General features: G+C 41.0%; 1 protein-coding gene across 5 annotated transcripts in view; it reads right to left on the bottom strand.

The window, feature by feature from the left end:
* The window catches only part of LOC121318536 (IQ motif and SEC7 domain-containing protein 3-like), a 74905-nt gene that overhangs the window by 23872 nt on the left and 26653 nt on the right, over window positions 1–24380 (bottom strand). For 2 of the 5 annotated variants that reach the window (XM_041255303.1, XM_041255302.1), the window contains exons 1-3: window positions 20915–21073; window positions 9549–10579; window positions 5840–6001 (exon numbers count right to left, since the gene is read on the bottom strand). In XM_041255303.1, the coding sequence (XP_041111237.1) occupies window positions 5840–6001; window positions 9549–10579; window positions 20915–21004 (1283 nt within the window). In that variant the 5' untranslated portion in view covers window positions 21005–21073. Of the gene's footprint in view, window positions 1–5839; window positions 6002–9548; window positions 10580–20914; window positions 21074–24380 lie in introns of those variants that run through there. The other 3 variants (XM_041255305.1, XM_041255304.1, XM_041255301.1) reach the window with 3 other exon arrangements.

Consider the following 24380-nt stretch of genomic DNA (forward strand, 5'->3'; position numbering starts at 1 on the left):
AAAATGAAACACTGAAAGTGCAAATAAAAAATACTATGAACCGGCTCTCACCCGTCTCCAGAGCCACTATTTTTGATTTGGCCCAGACTCTTCAGCCCACTGACGACAGTTATTTTCAGCTTCAAGGTGGCCTCTGCCATGGTCCCATTTCAAGGCTGCTTGTGATGTAAGTTTCTGATAAACTGCTCTTGTAAAACTAACTGAGCAACAGAGCTGTGTTTTCTTCCTTATAATTATCACGATTTATTAAATCTCCAATCACAGTTGATTGCGAAACTACATGAAAGGCACTATAAAAAATAAAGACTGATTGATATATATACACACACACACACACACACACATTCAGTACATGAAGCGAATTGTCGATTGGCATACTGAAGGCACCTATATGTAAAAAACAGTGCATCTGAATAATTGGAATAACAACCACTAAGAATGACTGCAAACATCAAAAGGAGGTAAAGGAGACAGCAAATACAATGAAGCAGCTTCTCAATAGCAAATACAATGAAGCAGCTTCTCAATAACATGCTGATGTTGCTAAGAAGAAGAGGACAGTCACTGCAGGCTCAATTGATTTTGGTGCATACCAAACCATTTCTACTCCCATGAGAACTTAATGATAAAAGTTATGTGAACCCCTGGGTGTTGCAGTAGGACTACAAAAAGACTCTGGATACTGCGGTAAAAGGAGAGGTTCTTCCAAGCGTAGCGACCTATTTCAGAGTGTTACACATTGTTCACGCTGCAATGCACTGAGTAGAGAAAACATATGCATATAGCAAACAGGCACTAACAAACAAATGGGTTCAGACTCCTGAAAGAGAGATGGAAGAGCGGGCAGCTGGAGAGAAATGTGCACCTTCAACACAACCTAAAAAGACAGAGGAGGCCTGGGCAAACATAAAGAAAAAGAATGAAAGAAAGAGAAGATAAAACCCTCCACACAATCAGTGGCGTGTGGGCAGGACCAAGCCCTTTCATTTAGTGTGTCACTGAACTCGCAGCCTACTCCACAGTCAGGCTGAAAAGGCACTTATAAGAAAAACTCTATCAGAAGAATGGTAAGCTTTGCTCCTCCCGTAATTGACCCTCGTTTATCATACAACGATGCATCTGACTGCCTCGTTTACTTACATTATACACCGATTCCAAATCTCCAGGGATATACATACTTGATATACTTGTACAGATGGTGACAAACACAGGGTCACCGTGAAGACCAAACGAATGAGCTTTGAAGGCGCAGTGTATCCCTGAAACAACTGCTATATCTTAGACTTTGTAAGTCTAAGTATATAAAGAGAATATACATAGACACATATAACAAACCCTTTCACTCATGACTAGATGAAAGTCTGGCAATCGCTCCGATCACACACTGTGGTCTACTCTGGGCCTTTGGAATTCCTTGATGCTGTGTTCTAGAATGTTAACAGCACAGTGTAATATAAACTGCATCAATTCACAACATGTGTAGAATACGGCTTGTAGGAAATGAATGCTTTCTAGATTGTAATGGGATTATTAAAAAACATCTCTCTGATACGTTACTTTGGAAAGACAAAACATCTGCTATTCATTCAAACAAGCCTCTAACGAAGGAAGGCACTGATGAATGCAAAACAGGCTCCACTTGAAAGTTATGATCAACTCTTAATGCAATTCAATTTCACATCCACTGGAAGTTCATTGCAAAAAATAAAGAAAAAAATTAACAACCCCTTTGAACTTCTTTGAAGATGTTCATCCTTCTTTCTTTTTCTTTCTCTGGATAAAGCCTGGATTTCTCTCATTTCCTCACAATGCACAACTGCAGAGCATAGAAGACGAAAGGAAATTACTTTTAAAACCGAGGACTCACTGAATAGAGATCTTTATCAAAAATACATGCATTTGCCTGTTGATCCCATTACTATTATAAACGATATACACTACACTGTGAGAATGCAGTTCAGCACTGTATGTTCCTGGCGTAGAAGAACTATAATGTGTTTCAATTGATGCTGCGCTCTATAGAGTAATCCAAATGTAAAAGTGATGTATGTGATGTATGGATGAAAGATTGATTACACATGCAGAGTTCCCGTCTGCCACTGGGAATATGCTGAAACCGCTTTGCTACTTCTTTTTGTTCCTGGAAATAGTTAGGTCCAGGACGACTGTTTAATTAAACATCAGTTTTAATTTGGAAATGTAGCCGAATAGAATCAGTGAGCATCGGCAATTATCTCCACCGCATTCTCAAAGCAATCTCTTTGATTACCTCACGTGACCTGGATGAAATGAGCATAGTTAATGGAGCAGAGTGGGGGGTTGGGGTGCAAGCAGGTCACGCACTGTACAGCAGTTTACCACAGCTGGACAGTAAGTGTCACTATCTGGGGACTATTTTCCTTCTTCTAACCCCTGTTCATCTTCCCTGCTCCACTTCACAGTTATTGGGGCTCTTCTGCACTGGAGAGGATCTGCACTGACCTCATTGCATCAGTGCCCTGTGAAAACCAGCAGTAACAGAGGCTTGCAGTGGCTCCTGTTCTCAATGGCCCCAAACATCAACACATTAGTGACCACTCTCACATTGTTTTCATTCTGCATGATTAGCAAGAGCCCACATTGAAATTATATTATGAACTCAGTGTATTACCCTAAAGGAACAAATGTGTGGTCTACAGCAGGGGTCTCCAACCCTGGTCCAGGACAGCCCCTATCCTGCAGGTTTTATAGGTGTCTTTACATTGTCATTGACTAAAGATCTAGACACCTGTTAATCTCGACTAATTAAGACAGTAATTGGTGCAATTAAGTAACTGAGAACTCGCCTGAAACAAAAACCAGCAGCCACAGTAGCTCTCCAGGACCAGGGATGGAGACCCCTGGTCTACAGTATGCCATAGTCAAAAATCATTATGGAATTTTTGATGTTTGTTTACTCCGGCATAAACTCTGTCAGTAGCCCTGCATGTCTATGTGTATCTGTGACAGAGAGTGAATTAATCTGAATCAACAACCTCACTCTCAACCTGTGAGGGCACTGTACAACAGGAACTGCGTGCCTCATACTGAATGGTTGGGCAGTTCATTCCAGGGGCAGTCGGAAGCCAGCCATTCAGATTGGGGGCGGCGCCACGGTACCAGATGTCCTCGCCCTAGTGCAGTGAGTGAAGTGTCAGTCATGAATTGGAGGAGACGTGATTGAACTAACTATCGGAGGGGGTGGGGCTTAAGGTACTTTGGGGGGGGCGAGACGTCATAATTGGTTATTTTATTATGGTTAATGGGAGGAAGCAAGGATGATTAAACTGTGAGTGAAGTGTCTCTTATTCTAAAACTGTGTGTTTATCTCCACCAGATGGCTAAATACTGATCTGGGAGCTACCGCTTTACGCCAGCTATACAACCAGAATGCACTGCACTAATGAGGTCAAAAAACAGGATCGGATCTGGGCTCACTGGAGCCGGATATTGAGAAGGCGTTGTACTAAACGAATCATGAGAAGGTTCCACTGATCCCATTTTTTTATCCGACTCTGCATGCCGTAACTAGGGAAACTGACCAGTAAGAAATGAATATTCGTGGATGCAGCGTTTAAAGATTCTGAATGTCAGAATATCAAGTACATTTAATTTAAAATGACATAAATCCCAACCATCCAATACCTATTAGAAGCAACTACTACATTTATAAACAAATTGAGTACGTTAATATCTGGTTGTTGTTTTCTGTCGTGTGTCTTTTCCTATGGATACACTCACAATGCTGTATTCTTTACCGCGGTACATTAGCCATAAAGCACACACACAGCTAGCTGCAGCATCGGTTCAGGACACATTATCAACACATTTTGAGCAAATTGAATAAAGGGATGATGATATTAGCTGCCACTAGAAAAATGTTGCGGACAGGGGGAGATCGAGGCTGTCAGAGAAGGTAAGCTCATTAAGAAAAAAAGGGAATTGACCAAAATATTAAAAAAAACACAACAGTGATCAATCTGATTAAACCAATGATTTAATTGTAATCAATAAAATGATAACGGAACTACGACTTTGTCAACACACAAGGAGTGTGTAATAATATTTAGTTATGAGGCTTCGTCACTCAGTCGGGTCTACTGTATTAGGCCACGATATATTATAGACCTGACTGAATGTTTTCTAAACAGCGATATTTTCTTAATATAGTATTTATGGCTACTTTTAAATGCACCGTTACTTAGATAACGTTAATGTTTTCTAAAACGCTAAAGTATCTCCATTTTCATATAATAATCTGAGGGAAATATTTTTGTGAAATCCTGCAAATATTTGAAAAGTTTATTAAGTTACCGTTATGTTGATCAATTATCTAAATACAGTGTGTGTATTTAAAGATTACTTTAGCAATTATAAAAATAGTTTCCTTTAAGTATTATGATGGTGTCTGTCAAACATCTACATTGTTTAATAAGTATTACAGTTTCATTTGTTTAATTTGCAACCATCAACCATAGAGCAGGATCAGATTGAGTTTTAAATGGAGGAATTACATTATTTTGTTTATTCCTTTGTTCAAACCTGAAAACATTTAATTTCTCCATTTATAAAACATTTAATGAAGCTCTGATCCCACTCTGATCTTGGTCTGAAGCAAGATCAAAATATGATCAGATTTTGAGCTGAAACTGAGCTCAGCTCTGATCCTTTTAGTGCAACCAAAAACGTCACAGGATCAAGATCGGAGCCTGGATCCAGCATTGGATCCGTTTAGTACAACCGGCCCCTGAACACAAACCAACGCCTCTGTTTCCAGCACTGCACCTGCACTGAGAGCATGCACTGTCCGGAGACGTGTCTGTGTCTGTGTTTCGTGTCTGTGTTTGTGTTTTGTGTCTGTGTTAATTTTATTTCGGGACTGCAACCCATTGGTTTTGATCCTGGCAACACCCATAGTTGGGTAGAGCCAGAATTATTATTTAAATAGTCAAGGAGACCCAAAAAGAAAATAAAGTGCTTGAACCGTGAACTTTGTGTTTGTCGTTGTCTGGAGCACCTGCATCACCCATTCACCTATGCAGTGCAACTGACACGTTCATAGTACCAGAGCACAGTGTTTCTCTGTGAACAGCAGTCCAGTGTTTCTCTGTGTATCTCTGTTACTCTGTGTATTCGTGTTTCTCTGTGTATTCCAGTGCTTCTCTGTGCATCTCTGTTTCTCTGTGTATTCCAGTGTTTCTCTGTGTATCTGTTTCTATGTGTATTCCAGTGTTTCCCTGTGTGTCCCAGTGTTTCCCTGTGTGTATTCCTGTTCTCTGTGTATTCATGTTTCTCTATTTCTGTGTATTCCAGTGTTTGTCTGTGTATTCCAGTGTTTGTCTGTGTGTCCCAGTGTTTTTTTGTGTGTATTCCTGTTCTCTGTGTATTCATGTTTCTCTATTTCTGTGTATTCCAGTGTTTATCTGTGTATTCCAGTGTTTTTCTGTGTATCCCAGTGTTTCTCTGTGTATTTCAGTGTTTCCCTGTGTGTCCCAGTGTTTTTTTGTGTGTATTCCTGTTCTCTGTGTATTCATGTGTTTCTCTATTTCTCTGTGTATTCCAGTGTTTATCTGTGTATTCCAGTGTTTCTCTATGTATCCATGTGTTTCTCTGTGTATTCCTGTGTTTCTCTGTGTATTCCAGTGTTTCTCTGTGTATTCCAGTGTTTCTCTGTGTATCCCAGTGTTTCTCTGTGTGCCCCAGTGTTTCTCTGTGTATCCCAGTGTTTCTCTGTGTATTCCAGTGTTTCTCTGTGTATCCCAATGTTTCTCTGTGTATTCCAGTGTTTCTCTGTGTATCCCTGCACAGCTTAGATACTCACTCCAGCACGTCCCGGTTGAACTGCTTCTTGCTGTTCCCCAGGAATTCTCCAATCATCTGCCGGCTCAGCCCCTTCCGCTGCAGCAGGAAGTGCGCCACTCCGATGGGTGTGTCCGGGATGAAGCCCCGCGAGATCAGGAACTGGATCCCTTTGTCTGGGTTTCTGGAGGAGAAATAAAGACAGATTCCATTCTCCATACAGTCCCGGGTGCTCACACTTCACTTTACTAACAAGCTTCATTTCTCTGTTGTAATGTGATACAAGCTCATATGCATCGGAAATAGGCTAACAAATAAATACTGTACAACCACACCCTTGTTTTATCATAGGCATCATGCTCCAGTATAAATCCACGCAACCCGCTTTCTCTCATTTTCGTATAAAAAGCAGCATACCATTTTAATTTGAACTGCGGAGGGTAATTGATTCTCATCAACTTATGTCTCCAATTAATTTCATGAATCTTCCTCTCCTTTCTCAAATGCCCAAAACTGCTGCATTGAAAGAATCCATTCCCAAAAAAGGAGGCTTGCTGCGAGGGAGCTGACGTCACTGCCCTGTGACTTTTGCTAGTGCATTGCTTAAAAAAAAACTCTTCAGCAAGCAGATATTTAATTTGTTTTGTGTTACTGTGCAATGCATGTGTATATGATAACAGTACAATATTAATGCTTTGGTTTTAATTGCTTTGTGTATTTTTGTTTGTGATGTGTAATTGTCTATGTATATTGCAGCTAAGGCATACGCAGTTAGACTGTAAAAATGGGGAGCCAACTCCAGGACCGTGATATACCCAAATCCGCAGTATAGTGAGGGGCGATATAACGAGGGGTGGGTGTGTGTGTATATATGTGTGTGTATATATATATATATATATATATATATATATATATAAGGGCAAGGTTACATCATCAAGATGTTGGATGCATGAAGGATCAGCAAGGGGATCAACAAGTTGGTTGTTGTGCAAAACCTGACCAACCACTAGAGTCGTATGGTTTAAATCACCAGACTCTGGTGCAGTAGGTGTCAGAGATAGGCACTTGTCTTAGGGAGTTTATAGCTAGCTTGGCTCCTATTCTGCAAATTCTTAGTTCTCAGCTGCAATCACATGCTGGAAGTGTACAGGGAAAACAGACACCTCTCGTCCCCAGGCTGTGTCTGTCCCTCTGCGTCGCGCTGGGCTGCATGCAGGTAGACAGGAAAAAATTGTATTTTTAATCTGACATTTTTATTTATGCATTTATTTGTTGAAAGGGGTGGGGGGTAAGCCATCTATGTATTGGTTGGAATTTATTAATTTATCTACTTTTGTATGTATTTTTGTATGTACGATTGTAGGCTATAAATAAATATGTTTCAAGTGCCATTGGTGTTTGTAGTTGTTAGTTATTAAAAATGTATACCATGTATGTAACACTTCAATATATATTTATCAAGCTTTTAAAATGACAATAGAACTCCCTAACCCAATACACAATTTGTGTATGCTTGTTCAGTGAATTCCTCTAATCATGTTGAATGCATTTTCTCTGGTACTCTTTGCTTGCCCCCATGATAAATAAACTGAACATGATTAGAAGTAGCTACCAAACACTTACAGCATCAATGATCTGAGGAGGAGGAATATTCTGAGGAGGCTCTAATAGTTCAAGATGAGGCGCTTCTTCTTCCTCACCTTCCTCAAATGCGTCAATCTTGGCCAATATTCGACGTATAGCTACCGTGCAAGATTCAACACGCTACGAAGATCCTAAACACGGGTCCTATTGAAGCACACCACTTGATTTGTCGAGGAATCTAAACTTAATTTTTAGTAATTATTACTATCTGTTTATTTAGCAGGTGCAGATACTAGGGTGTGTGAACTACACCTCAGCTACAGAGACACTTATCTCATCCAAAAGACTGAGGACAAGGAGGTTTTTTAACACCAATTTTTTTTTACACCAAAGAACTTAAATACTGTTTCAAGGTGAGTTATATACTTTTTTGTTAATTAAAACCAAAAAACAAATTAACTCCTGATAAATTATGACAATTAACAAAGATTTCCTTTTAAATTACCACGCAAACAAAATAAATAGTCGCAAGAATCACTGCTCATTAAGATAGTAAAATTATTTTGTAAATCAACATAAATTTGGAAATCACATTAGCATGATTATTTAATCACGAAATAGGCATAACGATTGCTTGAAAATGTCAAACTCAGTCCTACATACTGATTTGTTCATTAACACTGGCATTATCAACTTCTGAAAATCCTTGCCTTAATGGCTTAAGTTCTTAATTTCCAGTCTTAGGAGATTGATTTTTAGTCAACTCACTCACTCAAATCAAGCCCCCCTCAGTAAGTAATCTTTCCTAAAACTGTTATTTATAGTTCCCAGTGAAAAGAAACAACAGGGTGGAACTAATAACCAGGATGCTTTCTGGGGCTCGCCTCAGGTTTTCCATTATCTTGAGAGTTTGAACCTTAAAATGGTTGACTGTCTTGTGTTCCGTGCAGGGAGAGTGTTTGCAGTGGGGTTTAAAACTGTCTGTGCAGCATTCAGGCGGAAACACAGCTAACCTCAAGGCAACCAGTCACAGCATTGACTCAATGTGTCTTTATAATGTGTCTTTTGAGTATGAACTGCACAACCTGACCAAACTGTTATCTAAAACAAATAATCGTGTAGGAGGAACAACCCATGAAATCCTAGACCTGTAATGGAAAAAACGCAGGGACCAGTAATAACAGGACTCTTATTTTTGCATCTATGATTTTGCATCTGTGATTTTTACATCTATGTAAAAATGGGTTTAATCTGAGAATTAACTGTATTTGATTTCAAGTGGTGTGGAATTCATACAGCCCATTTTCTAAAGGTGAGTTACTGACTACAGGACCTGTATGAGCTCTGACAGGATAGGAGTAAGCAAGCTGACAGGAGAGTGGCGAGATGGATGAAAGAGGCAAACGCACTGAGCGGGTTCACAAGGAAGATGGATAGGTAGGCAATTGGATTTGATAGGCAGTCTATTGAGCAGGATGGCAGAATTCAGTACATTGTTACACATGGCCTGTCTAAGCACTAAACATGTACACACTGTACAACACCAATCAGGTTTGTGGAAATTGCACTCGGGAAGTCATGACCACTTAGCATCATATGGGCATTATTTTATTGGAAACTGAAGCAGTTGCCTTTTAAAAAGTGAATGCAAAACATTCACAGTTACCATTGCCTTAATGCCTATCTGTCAGTTTCAAAGTGTAGAATGTACCATCGCCTCCCCATCTTCTCCACACTGTCCCAGCTTTAGCCTGTAGCAGGTCTCTGGGGACTGGAACCTGTGGGTTTACATTCCTGCCCATTCTGTCCCATCCAGTGATAACATGATAACCCTCTTACAGTCAATGCCTTGTCAGAGGATGTGTTTATTACTGCATTAATCTGTTATGAGTAAGGGCCCTGTGTTAAAGCAAGTGTAGATTTCACGGAGGAATAAAACAATTAAAACTGGTAAGAAACGACTTAAAAAATAACAATCCCTGCCACTAAATAGTTTCATGTGCTTGTGTTTGTACTACTACAATTGTTGTATCCCTCTCAGAACACTTGACTTGCTTCAGAGTGCGGTGTGTGTGGTGTTTAAAGTGCTGGAGGATTGCTGGCTATGATGCCTGCATGTGGTGCAGTCTAGCAGCCAGTGTACTCACACGTTGAAGAGGTTCAGGCCGATCCTGTACAGTCGTTTCCTCATCACGTCAGTGGACAGGGTGGGGGACTTGCAGCTGGACGGGTTCTCGCAGTGGTAGCGGGGCAGGCTGAGGATCATGGCCTGCAGGGCCTCCTTGGATGACGCCTCGGAGGCAGACTTGGCTGAGGTGGAGGTGCTGCTGCTGCTTGTCTGCTCCGAGCTGTTGTCAGCTGTCTCCGACTCGGCCCTCTTTACTTCCACCACTGGCTCTGTGCTCTCGACCTTCTGCAGTGCCAGCAGTGGCTCCTCCTCCTCCTCGCTGGGCGGTGGGGCAGGGAACTCATTCAGGTCCTCCCCAGGGTCCTGGGGGCCCTCTTTAAGCTCTGTCTCCCCCTCCACAGCGTCCTTTGACTGTAGGCCGTCCTGCTGGAGGCAGTTGCTCAGGGAGAGGGAGGTGGACTCCACGAGCGAGGAGGACATGCAGAAGTTCTGGTTGTCAATTTGGACCGTGACATCCCTGAAAGCCATCATCAAGGTGCTGCCGCTGTGGGGCAGGGTATCCGGCCGGGCCTCCACCTCCGAGCTCTCCTGCACCCCTGCCTCCCCCGCTTCTAGACCCGCCGCGGCTGTGCGGAAGGTCTCTGTGAACTGGTAGGTGCCGACGTCCTGGAGGGAGCACATGGTCTTCAGACTCCAGGTGCTGAGGGCATCGTCAATGGACTTGGCCAGGGACTGCACCTGCTCGGTGAAGGAGTCCTCTAACTCGGTCAGAGCCCCGCTGATGGTGGTCGGGAGGGAGGGCGAGCGCACCAGGGGGATGCCCATGAAGTTGTAGCCCTCCATCAGGGCCTTCTCAGCGGAGAACCCCTCCGTGTTGTGCACCCGCAACTTGCGCAGGGAGATGCGGTGTGGGAGACGGCTCTCCAGCAGCGAGTTGCGGATCTTCTCGAAGTTCTTGCTCAGCTGGTACTGCCGGAAGGCTGTTTGGATGGTGCAGGCTGCCCGGCGCGAGATCAGGTGGCCCCCGTACTTGTGCTCTAGCATTTCGATCTGCAGGAAAACAGACAAACAAATGGCTTCAATACAAGTCTTCAACCTAACTCTGTTTGTCTATACCTTCGACAACACAGAATAATTTATCATAAGGTATAAGTAAGACTGTATTTTTTTCACGGTTTCTGTGAAATGTAGCCATTGCCATGTAATATATAGTTCCCTGTTAAAATTTGCTTTATTGACAAGGGTATTTTTTCTCCTTTAATAAACATCATGTTTAATCGTGAAATATCTTTTTTTAGACTGTGACATTTTTACAGTGAAAAAAATACAGCCCAGGGTATAACTAATAATAAACAAGGCCAAGCAAACAAATGCTTAAGCTTGTGCCTTCAACGTCTAATTCTGTTCACAAATTTTGTTGGACACAAAATGCTAAAAATATGCAAGCCTGTTTGTCTACCTCAGTGATCATTATGCAGTGCATGGCCAGCAGCCACTCTGCACTCTATGCAGCTGACAGCAGATGTTTTCTTCACAATACTGAGCCTGCTGTGATAATCACTTTGTTCTGGATTTGAGCCCCAGAGGTAAAGGCTGTTTCCACTGTGTCTTCATGGCTCAAAACATCAGCACCTGGGATCTGCTCATCTTTCAGTTTTATTGATTTAACCAAGAAGAGCCCTTGAGAAACACAATTACCCCTTTCAAGAGTGGAGGCAGCGTCACGACACAGACAAGCATATTTCAAACTATGCAACTATAACAAGGGGAATCGTAAACAACACCAGGGTCTGATTTCAACCATGCAGGAATGTGTATCTTCTATTCTCTTTTTAAACTGCTGGTGGCTGTTGTTCAGCCCTCTCTCCTCACCGAATCTATCCCACACCAAAGCAATCGAACGAAGACAGATGAGGAAAGCTAGCTCAGTATTAAGCCTCTAAACTTTCAATTTGTCATTTTCCCAGCTTTGTGGAGGTTGAAGGATGGATAGCAGGAAAGCAGGCATTAGAATAGCAAAGACATTCACACAAACATATACACAAAGTCTGCCAAATCAGCGCTCATTGTGAATGCAGTGGGACAGTTACTCAGCTTTTTTCTCTAAATGCCGCCAAATGAGAAGGAGAAACTTGGACTTGAATTATTGCAGTGTACTTTAAATTAATCTTTGTTTTGCATGTCTATTGTCCACAGTTTAATCATTTTTTAATATATTTTTTTCTACCGATGACCTTAACAATGTAACATCTGTTGCCGGCAGACTCAGATAATGTTGCCTTTTTGTTATCACTGTGCAGTATGTCCTTGACTACTGACACTCTCAATCATGCTATTCCACTGTCTCTTTACAGCCACTTTGACTCACCGTGTTTCAGGTTTTGCTCCTCAGTTAGTCTTACAAAATGATGCCTCTTAAGCATTGATAGTGGTTTATTCATCTGTGGCTTTAAACACGTTGCCAGTTTGTTGGTGTAACAGCTGCCCTGGAGTTATTGCGCTTATAACCTCGTCTCACCAGCAGGGGTCAGGATATAGACATTGGGAGAAGTTATACAGCGGGTAACCTTCTCTTACCAGCAGGGTCAGGATACAGACAATGGGATCAGTTATAGAGCATGTAAACTCATCTCACCAGCAGGGGTCAGGATACAGAACTCAGCAACCACACCGCACTGCCTCAATGCACAGACAAGTTTACACCACTGGGCGTGCATCTGTCAATGTACTCCAGCAAGTTCTGTGTTCTCCTGACACTCCACAGGGCACTGAGGCTCTGAGGCTGCAGCAGCATCAGCCCACAATGCACCTCAAAGGAAATCATGTGTCTTTGCCTGCATTATGCCAGTTTCCCATGGAGCAAGGTTGCTATCGAGTGCCTCTCCACTGTGTCACACAGAAAGAAACATCCACTTAACGAGCTGTCACTTCTCTTTATGATCACTTCCCTCTATGGCTGCTCAGAAATCTATCAGGTGCTAAGACAGGGGAACTGCAATGACATCCCTCTCAAGCACCTTCAATTCTCAAATCGAATCTGACAGTGCGCTTTCCACTGGCCAGGGCTGGCGTTTTACAAAAGCATGACTCAAATGAATTTCCTCAAGGCAGAATATGTCAATAATAGGGAATATACAGAGTGCAATTTCCAGTTTGATTAAAAAATCCCTAATAACTCACTAGAGCAAAGATGCGTAACCAAACTTTTACATCCAGAAAACTAGTTTAAACTAATGTGTATACCGGGTCGCACATTACTAAAGAATAATCCGAGTTTAACCCTTAGCTGCAATAACCAGTTCAATAACGAAAGTCTGCCTCATTAACACCGACCTCAGCAGTACTTACCACCCCTATAGTCAGATCACTGAGCTAAACGAGATGCAATACCATAGACACGGCAGTGCACCCCCACTGAACTATAGTACCAGCATCTAATACTTCCCACACTGCATTACTTACCCGCTGAACTATAGTACCAGAATCAAATACCAAGACACTAGTACCAGCATCTAATACCATAGACACTGCACTGCATACCCACTGAGCTATAGTACCAGCATCTAATACCATAGACACTGCACTACATACCCAGTGAGCTATAGTACCACCATCTAATACCAAGACACTTCACTACATACCCAGTGAGCTATAGTACCAGCATCTAATACCAAGACACTTCACTACATACCCAGTGAGCTACAGTACCAACATCTAACACCACAGACACTGCATTACCTACATATCCACTGAGCTATAGTACCAGCATCTAATATCAAGACACTGCACTACATATCCACTGGCATGCTCAGAGCAGCGCCTTTTCCTCCTTTTTGATTTTCCGTGTGATGAAAACACTAGTCGTCATAGCGCTTCAATTATTAATCATTACAACAACAGATTACTTCTGTGATCATGTGTGCATTCCGTTACAGTTCCCTTATTTGCGGATAATTGAATGCTTCCTGATGCCGGATTCTTATTCTCTGCTGTCCTTATTCAATAGTTTTGTTACACTTAGCCGCAGCTCTGGCCAAAGGTTTTACATTATCTACAATTTAAGGATTGAGACATAAAATAAAAACAAAATAATTACATGAACACAATTTAGATCTTTTATTTAATACAGTGTAATCAAAAAAACTACAAAATGATATGGCAAAGGTCTACCAGAAGCCATAATAGTAGTATTTCATGTTAGATTTTGAAATGTCACATTTTTTAATTTTTGTCAGTTTTTCATTAAGTATATGGAAAACTACAATGCATTATGTAATTCAGTATGTTAAGATAACACTATTCGTCCGGTTTCATTCGTCTTTATGAAGCAGTTCATTCTATAGGGTGCCAGGACTCAGTATCTTCATTGATAACAGCAAAAATACCCCACTTTGGAACTGACCAGCAATACAGACCGGACTGCTCTATGAGTCATTGCCTCCAGTCACTATTCTCTAGCGATTCTCTTTGTGTCAGGGAGTATTGTACGATGGAGATTTGCAATGCTAGATGTAAATGACACAACTGTATTCTAATGTACTGTTAAGCTTCTAATCTTGTTTACTGATTAATTATTCTGCTCTGTTTGATTCCGGGATTTGTTAGATACTGATCGGGGCAATTCAGCCACAGAAAAAACGCAAATGGGTTCCTGTACCGAGAGTGACATTCACAACACTAATGATCTTTCATATTCGGTTTGCCAGTGTTTGAGAAATTTACCCTTTGTTCAATTATACATGAATCAGGCTGTTTAAATTACTGTGGTATTTCTTTTTTGTACTAATTTGAATAACTTAAAAAATGACATATTATTCATGCTTTGGAGTTGGGTTTTTTTTTTCATATTGGGCAAAGAAATTAAAATTACTTGTAATCTTTTATGAATGTTAGTGCTCTCTTCAAATAAGGATGATTAAAAAATGTAGGGCATTAAATCAAAAGGGTTTTCATGAGCTTGTGAATAAAAATGACTGGAATGACTGAGGACAGCAGAATGTTTGTAGAAGCTAGAGGTCGAACCTGCGATCTCCAGGCTATGGGGTGCAACCTGCACTCCACGCGGTGCGCCTTTACTGGATCCGCCACTCTGGAGCCCCCTAAAACTGCATATTCTTTAACGCATTGTATCTGAATTCCTGATGCTTCCAGGGACAATACTGTAGCAGCTGCCTTATTTTCCATGTTGACAGTTCCTAATAATGGAAATAAAGGAAATAATGTTGCTCACACTAAGAAGAAGGAAGGAAGGAGATTGGCCAGGCGTCGTTAGCACAGCTTTAAAAAGCCCTTGAATAATATAATTTTGAAACAGAACACTTCTGGAGCTGAGTAGATTATAGGTTCCTCAGATCTCAAGAGCCCTTCTTCACAAAACAATATCGGTGAAGCCACAACATCTTCATGTCAAACACCAGTCTTATCTGCGCTACTCAATGGCTGTTTTTTTCTTTGTGAAAGATCGGTACAAACAACCCCAAATCCAACACAAGCAACATTGACTCAAGAAACCACTTATCGTCCCATTGCTATCCAGGAACCCCATTAAGAAATGCATCTTATCTCTACAGATTGTTTGAGAGTGAGGACCTCACTGAGGGAGTTAATCTGCACATGAACAAAAGCCTCTAAAGGAGATTGCTCTGTGTAATTAAAGCAGAGGGGTGGCTCGTATCAGCTTCATGCTGTTGTCCTTTCAGAAACCAAACTCACAATGAAGCCGTGCTCCTCTTCATTGCAGGCAGGTTGCGATGAAGAGGCTTAAGCTGAAAGAAGGCAGCATTCAAGCAGAACTAATCTACTGAGAAGAGGGGCCAAAGATATCAACCCAGACTCATGCATGCTGGGACAAGTCATCAAAGATCCAGGATAAACCCAAAGGAGGCCAGGCTGAAGTGAAATATAGGGTTATAGGACAACGAACATCTGTGTATGAGGTAATATCAGCAAGAGCAGAGACCGTTTCAGCAATCGATATAATCCACACACAGATGTTTACCGTCCTATAACTATTACAGACACACAAGTTGCAAATCCAGCTAGATTTATTCTCTAATTATAAGCAACCTTTATTTAGTCCATTGTCAATTTCATTGAAAAGAGGGAAAAGGTGGCAGAGGTATGCGGCTTGTAGCGTCAGAAGGGGGGTCATCATATCATTCTGTGTTTGAAAATAACAGGGGAGTCTTAAACCATTCTCTGTGTCTTCTTGGTTTCTGGTCTCCAACTCCCCCACTGACAAAGAATGTTTTTAGAAAGAGTCATAAACTAACTGCTGGACAAGAGTTTTATCTCTACTTATCATTGAATAAGCCATTTCGGTGCCAGTAGTATTTTGCTGAGGGCAACGTCCAGATAATTCTGAGTACCTTGACACTAAGAAGAGAAACAGTCCTTGTCGTAAATAGCAGACCAATGGAGAAGAGGGCACATTGGTACGAGAACAACCAATGAAAGACACTTCACGTGGACTCAGGCACTGCCCAAAATAACCGGACTAGCCATTCACAGGGTTGAAGAGAGAATCGCAAAACCCGCTGACTTTTGAGATGCGAGCTGCGGTTTCCAGAGCTTCTGCTGTGTGAGCGCGCTTCTGCTGCATGGAGAGCTTCTGCTGTTGCCCAGACATGCGTGCTGACCACAAAGGAAGTGCGCACAAGTAGTGTCCTCCCGCTAGAGTTGTCCTGAAGTTCGGAGGGATGAAATGGATACTTCACTGCTCTGAACAAAGTCATGGGAGCATATATGCTTGAATTCACAGAAGGCAAGGAAGAACCAATGTTCTGAATAATGACTAGAATCATCCAAGGAAGGGCCGGGCCGTCTGTCCTACGAGAGACTGGATCAGTGACGGGATACTGCATTAATTGGAAAGCGGGTCTTTGTTTCCATGTATCTGCACAAAACGAACTGAAGCAAAGCCGTACAGAAGAATTGCCACAAGAACACTTTTACAAACTATATAACTTTTCAATTGCAATGCATTAGCTGAACTGAGTTACGTCTGATCAACGGAACTATTCCCAGTGGGAAAACTGTCAACAACAAAGATAATGTTGCAAGCCTTGGAGATCAACAAGCTGATCTTCATTTGAAAAGGAATGATTGGTTATTGCGAGTCTACGCAATACAATGCGTACAGCAAAGTACCATCTACATTGGAACTGTGGATCTGGAGAGCTGCAGTATTCATCGACACAGATTGACTTCTGTATATGGAAATCGATAAGTATTCAACATGTCTAGTATTAAATACTTTATGACTCGAGAAAGTAACTGAAGCAAATGCTATCAAGTTAAGTGGAAACTGTTCTAGAAATAGAATATAACTTCCTGTTTTAGAGTGTGTAAGAAATGTATTATGTTTGTTTGAAATGTGCAACTCAAAAGGAGTTGCCTTGTAAATGCAGAGAATTTCATAATTGCCCCATTTGAGTCAATTTGAATATATAATCAACTGAGGTTGATAACATATTATTAGTTTTGTACATCATGTCTAAACTAAATTAACATGGTAAAGCTAAATTAGGTACTGGAATGTTGGATTCCGTTTTGAATGGGAAGTTGAATTAATTCTCGTGCATATTTACATGATCGATTACAATGAGAAACGGGTATTGAAAATACTAATGCAAAGTATACACTTTGTGTGATAAGACATATTCAATATTAGTATATTAACCATGTACACTAACAATGTTATGGTTGTTGTAATCGTTTGACTATGGAATCAGTGAACTGCATATTACTATTCACGCATATCTCTAACCAATAGACTTTCCTTTCTGTAATATTAGATTAGTTGTGCACCCCTTTTTCCCTTAAATAAATGATTCTTTTGTATTTCTGACACGTTGTGTGGATGTCAGTTGTTTTCAAGGGAATCCGAGTTCAACATGATATCACAGCTCTATTATGGTATGTCTCAATTACTAACATTTGGCTGTTCTTGAACAGTGCACCTTGAGACTAATTTATATATAAATAAATTGTATACCAAAGTCACTACAGGCTCATTGTAATGTCACCATTTTGAACGGACTCTGCGGTTGAATGGAATTCTGGGAGATGCCTCGGGTATGATTTTATAAAGCACAGGACCTGGTCAGCTGTGCTGACATGGAGAATACAGCACGGTAAAAACGCACGGCTGATGTCATCATAGGGTTTCTCTTGTGAAATACAGAAGGCAAAACGTGCGCTCTGATTGGCTAAAAGATCCTGAGCAATCTATAATAAAAACAATACACTCAAAGGGTGTTAGTATCGCTAGTTTCTTTATTAAATGTATTATTGTTAATTTTTGACTAAATTATATTTTCATTAAAGTACTTAAAAACAGCTAAGTGCATAGCTAGTAGGTGTGTCAATACTTACAGGCACCACTGTGTATTTATTGCTTGTTCCCGAGAAACACATCTAGAACAATATAACAAAATCTTTTGTTCTGTAGAGAGTTTACCAAAGTCCATCTATATGTTTTATTAATTCAACTTGGTTTATCTACCATTCTGTTAAATTAAAGGCAGCTCAGAATGAAACATTTAGGCCAATGAAACAATCTATATGCAAAATTGCTTTCAAATTGAAATAGGTTTTGTTAATGTGTTAGAGTGCTACAGGCTGCTTTTATATAAATAAAACAATTACCACTTGTGGAAAATTGTCTCTGTCGATAACGTTGATCTGATTTCTCAGCACAGGGTGACAGATGTGTCTTAGACCTGGAAACACTACAGTCTCAGCACAGCGCAGTGCCTCACAGTACCACAGCGTCAGAGCACAGCCTGACAGCTCAATGAAACCACTACACCTGGAAACACTACAGTCCCAGCACAGCGCACAGTGCCTCGCAGCCTCTCAGTACCACAGCGTCAGAGTGCAGCCCGACAGCTCAATGAAAACACTACACCTGGAAACACTACAGGTTGTACGATGACTGTCTGCAGTTTTTAATGTGAATTTGCGGGTCTGACCCATAAAAAGTGTATCAGTTCAGTGGTCTAAGATACAGAGTTAAAGAGCTTTCAGATGCTGTACCAAAAGCTTTTCAGACATCCTTTTTACAATACCTTGATAAAGTTTGATTGTGAACGAAGTCAAACGCAATCTCTGGATCGTTCTATGATCTGCTAGACATGCTATATAAAATGTATTCATTTCAGGCAGTTAACAGTTATCCAAATCATTACCATGTCCCTTTGAGGAGCCTGAGAGAAGTATTTATTACAGGGGATGGGAAGCACCACAGGGGACAACTCAGCAATCCAAAATACATGTTGTTTCAGAGAAGTCTAGTTTAAATGTTTAAAGGCTAGCCTGTACAGTAAGTATGAAAAACAAAAGACTAATTTACAAAGACTTAGAAACTGTTTCACATATCTTTTTCAGTTTCAGAAACAGTGGGACTTGTCAAGCTCCTGCACTGAGGGATTCAAATCATATACAGTGCCGAGAAAAAGTTTGTGAACCCCAGGATTTTCACATATTTCACATATTTCAAACCTAAAATGTTATTAGACCTTAATCTAAATCCTAATAATAGATAAACATAACCTGATTAAACAAATGGCACAAAAACATGATACTTTTTCAACATTTATTCATTCTCAAATGATTCAACTTTCAATATCCATGTGTGAAAAAGTATGTGAACCTTTAGATTCAGTAACTGGTAGCACCCCCTTGAGCAGTAAGGACTTCAACTAAGCGATTCCTGTAAATGTTGGTCAGTCTTTTACATCGGTTTTGAGGAATTTTGGCCCATTCCCCCTTATAGAACTGCTTCAACTCGGTGACATTTGAGGACTTCCTTGCATGGACAGCTCGCTTCAGGTCCTGCCACAACATTTCAATGGCGTTTAGGTCTGGATTTTGACTAGGCCATTCAAAAACACAGAATTTCTTCTTCTGCAGCCATTCTTTTGTAGATCTGATTGTATGTCTAGAATCTTGTGATACAATGCAGAATTCATGGTTGTGTTAATGATAGCAAGCCATCCAGGTCCTGAGGCAGCAAAGCCGCCCAAAACCATCACACTCCCACCACCATGCTTGACGGTTAGGATGAGGTTCTTCTGTTCGAACGCAGTGTTTAGTTTTCGCCAAACATAATGTTTCTCACTGAGGTCAAAAAGTTCCACCTTTGACTTGTCTGTCCAGAGAACATTGTTCTAGAAGTCTTGTGGATCATCTATGTGCTCTTTGGCAAACTTCAGAATGGTGCTAATGTTCTTTTTAGAGAGCAGTGGTTTCCTACTGGCTATCCTTCCTTTTGTAGGCTATCTGTCTGACAGTAGACTGGTTGAGCCCCAAATCCTTAGAAATGGTTTTGTAACACTTTCTAGACTGATGAGCATCAATAACTGTTTTTTCTGAGGTCCTCAGAGATTTCTTTGTTTCCACACACCTGTATGGGGAAGACCAAACTCACAAAATTTCTGATCTTTATATAGGATGGGGCCTCCTAAACTCACCCCTGAAGATCTACCTAATTATTTAAACACCTGATTCTAATTATCCTCCTAAGAGCTGATAAAACCAGAAGTTAACTTACTTTTTCACATACCCTGAATCTTAATTACTCATTGTTTGTCTAATTCATACATCATTTTGTTTCAAAAGACATGGATTTGGTTAATATAAACCCTATTGTATATTTAAGAAAAGACTGGTTTTGATTTAAGAAGGCTATCATGGTAAAACTATGGAATTTCCATAATTATCATTAAGGGTTCACAAACTTTTTCTCAGCACTGCACATAAATTTTATAAACCAACATTAACCAGTCTCAACAAACTCTCCCCAGAAACCATTCCACCACCTACCCAGCTTTCCGGATCTCAACTTGGCTACAGCCTCCAACTAAACACTCTGAATTTAGAGATAGGAGAGGCCTATAAGATCCAATGAAACATTGTGCCAGGTATGAGATGGATTTCTCTGCTTTTATGAAATAATGAAGACAGCGGTCTGATGGATCTGTTTTGCAGACAACAGCCTAATTTATTACACCAAAATGTACATTACAAAAATAAATACATACATTAAATTAAAACTTTACACGAAAGCAGAACACCAAAGCACTTTACAAACAACGAGGACAGGGATCTGCCCAGGAATCAAACAGACACACTGAAGCAAAGGGAACATGTGAACTAGCCCTGCAGTAAGCACAGTCACTCCAATAAGCCATTACAAAAAACAAAACGGGATCCCGCAGCCCTCATTGGGGCTCTGAGGAATAAATGGAATGTGAAACACTGAATCACAGGAAGCATATTGAAATCCTCCTGCTCCCAGTCCTGACAGTCCCTCTCTGCCCTGTCCCTACTGAGGGCTACCCAGGAGGTTCGGAGCCCCCCGGAGCTGCCTCTGTCCCCTACCTGTTTGTTTTTGAGGTCAAGCGAGAGCTCATAGTCGGACGTGGAGGAGTGTGAGCAGGCGCTGGCCCCCTTGTTCCTCTGCACCCTCATGGGCGAGGCAGTGTGATGGAGGCTGGCTTTCACACCCCCCCGACAGCCCACTCCCCCCTCCACTCCGCTGGGCATGGTGCCTGCCTCCTCCTCATCCTCCTCCTGCCCTCCTCCTCCTCCGCCCGCAGTCTCCCCGGCCTCCCCCGAGGCACAGCTCGCCGGCGTGGAGTCGCTGCGGAAAGGAGAAAACGGCATGTGAAGCTGAACCTTCAACTTCTTCTGGGGGCTGAACGCTGAGTCCTGAGATCCTGGGGGTCTCTCTCTGTCTTTACTGAGGGAAGATTAGTGCTGAGATCCTGGGGGTCTCTCTCTGTCTTTACTGAGGGAAGATTAGTGCTGAGATCCTAGGGGTCTCTCTCTGTCTTTACTGAGGGAAGATTAGTGCCGAGATCCTGGGGGTCTCTCTCTGTCTTTACTGAGGGAAGATTAGCGCGGAGATCCTGGGGGTCTCTCTCTGTCTTTACTGAGGGAAGATTAGTGCTGAGATCCTGGGGGTCTATCTCTGTCTTTACTGAGGGAAGATTAGTGCTGAGATCCTGGGGGTCTCTCTCTGTCTTTACTGAGGGAAGATTAGTGCTGAGATCCTGGGGGTCTCTCTCTGTCTTTACTGAGGGAAGATTAGTGCTGAGATCCTGGGGGTCTCTCTCTGTCTTTACTGAGGGAAGATTAGTGCTGAGATCCTGGTGGTCTCTCTGTCTTTACTGAGGGAAGATTAGTGCTGAGATCCTGGGGATCTCTCTCTGTCTTTACTGAAGGAAGATTAGTGGTGAGATCCTGGGGGTCTCTCTCTGTCTTTACTGAGGGACGATTAATGCTGTGATGCTGGGGGTTTCCATAGGAGGCAGGACACTGCTGACCCACACACACTTATACATTGTAGAGTCACTCTAGACATATTCTAGATAAACATTCTAGATAGTTCAGCAGGGTGCAATTGTTAAAAACGAAGTTCCCAGTAAAGCTACAGCTGTAGCCAATGGTTTTGCATCACCCTATAGAAAGAACTAATTTTGCATCATAAAGTCGAATGAAACCTGCTGAATAATGTTACAGTAACACATTGAATTACATACCGCTTTGTAATTTTCCATGTACTTAAAGAAAAACTGACAAAAATGGAAAAATGTGACATTTCAAAATCTAACATGAAATACTGTGCTACTATTATGGCTTCCGGTAGACCTTTGCCTCAATGCTTTGCACGCAGTGAGACGGAAGTCTCCAATGAAAGTCAGCGGAGTCGAGTATCTTGTTAAATAGAATATCTTCTGAAACGCCCTTTCTAATAAACTGCAATATCATTGGCAGAAGCAGTTTTTCATTGGATTTTGACTGGATTTTCTTTGGTTAAAATATTAGTGTGTACTCCCATTGGCTAGAAAGAAGTGTTTTCGGCACAGTGCGAGGCTGACAGTTGGAAGTTTGTCTGTTTGTTGGGAAGTTTGCAGGGAAGTTCGTTTGGTTGATTAGAAATTAGCCTTTCATATTAATGAATTGACAGATTAATTAATTATTAGATAAATTAACAAATAAGTTTATGAATTACTGTATGAATTGACAAATTTATGGACAAATTGCTGGACAAATGGACCAATTCATGAATTGACAAACGCATTGACAAATTAATGGCTGGATAGTTTTGGCACAAATGGCTATACCGTTTTCAAAAAGTGTATGCATCAACTAATTAAAAAACAGGACCACCTTTTTTAAAGGGACACACACCTAAAAACAAACTTAGCACAAAAAAACCCCCACAATAAACAGGAAAATCGTCTTAAATAATTTGTTATATGTATATATCTTTTTTTCTTCATCCAGAACGTGCTCGCAAGGTACTGAACGCTATTTGCATGCTGCATTAAGCACTATTGGGATTATTGTGAGATATGTGCATGCGGCAGTGTGGTTCATTGCATTTTTCCATGCGATTACTTACACTGTTATTAATGTATTTTTAAAATGTGAACTTTCGGTATTAGACATGAGATGTACTTTTGAAACATCAAAACACATCTCAAAATAATGCAGCATTCACCGTGCTTAATACTTTTAAATGCGTTGGGCAGAAGTGAAGATTAAATTACTTCCGGACTGGCTAGCCTGCGCAGTGAAATTGAATATTTCAGTTTTGAGGTGGCTAATGATGACATGCAATAGTAAAACAATATAACAATACCATGGATATTGTGAAGCAAAGCACCACTAAGTTAAAGTAAATTATTGCTTTTCTTATGTAAATATCTGTTAACGTCTATATGTTTCATATTGTATTTTTCTATGTCATGGAAGACTTCGATATTATCGATATCAATATCAAAATACGTGCCCGATATTGATATACAATTTTGATATCGATGCCCACCCCTAATATATTATTTTCTTGTTTTATTATGTCTCTATCCTAAAATTCTAGGTGATGCAAATGTTGGCCATAGCTGAGTGTAAGTGCCTATTTTGGATTCCTGTCATAGTAAAAAGAAAGCTGAAGTCTATCAACTGCTTCCTAGCAGGCGATTAAGGCCTTGTCACCATAAAAACAACAGAGCTTGGATTCTGTGAAGCTGGAGGAGGGAAGTTTCAGTGAGATAGACACAGACTGCTTGTCAACATGTTGGTCTAATTTTACTATTGTTTCATTTCATTGCTGCTGTAATTATTAAAACATGTGACCTACACTGAAGAAGATTAATTAAAGAAGTAATTGACTGCGTCCTTCACATGGCTGGGAGAAGATGATGCTGGTTCAGTTATTATAAGTGAGAAACCTAATCAGGTGTTAAAGGCCACAAGAGTGCTTATAAAAATGAATTAGTGTTGACTGAGTGATCCTTCAAGCTATGCACAAGCTGCTGGAATCATTCTCAGCTGCTGCAAGCCCTGTGTAAATTAGTATTTATTACTTGTCACCTTTTTTTAAATATTGGTTGGAGGTTTGTTCTAGGAATTAAAGTTAATTAGCTTTACTGGGAAATTATGTCTTTTTACATAGTTGAACCTAAATGTACAATGTGAAACTATGGACATTGGAATCTTCATATTTTTGGTGCCACTGCATGTACTGTATGTTTGTATGTATGTATGTACATATATTGAAATTCAACACTGTTTATGAATTTTCTATAAACAGGTTTGCATTGTCCCACCATAAAATAGTTAATCGTGGGAAGTCATAACGACAGTGACATATCCTAAAAACTCTGACCATCTACAAAGAGAGATCGTCAATTATCAAATATGATTTTGCCCTGGAGGGAGCACCTTTCTCTTAGTGGGTGAGGGAGGGAGCAATTCAGTCTCCATGCCTCTAGCCTGCACTGGACTGGAAGGAGCACCCTTTCTCTTAAGGGGTGATGGGGTGAGGGAGCAGTTTAGT

Source organism: Polyodon spathula, chromosome 7 (assembly GCF_017654505.1).
Source record: "Polyodon spathula isolate WHYD16114869_AA chromosome 7, ASM1765450v1, whole genome shotgun sequence".
Lineage (NCBI taxonomy): Eukaryota > Metazoa > Chordata > Actinopteri > Acipenseriformes > Polyodontidae > Polyodon > Polyodon spathula.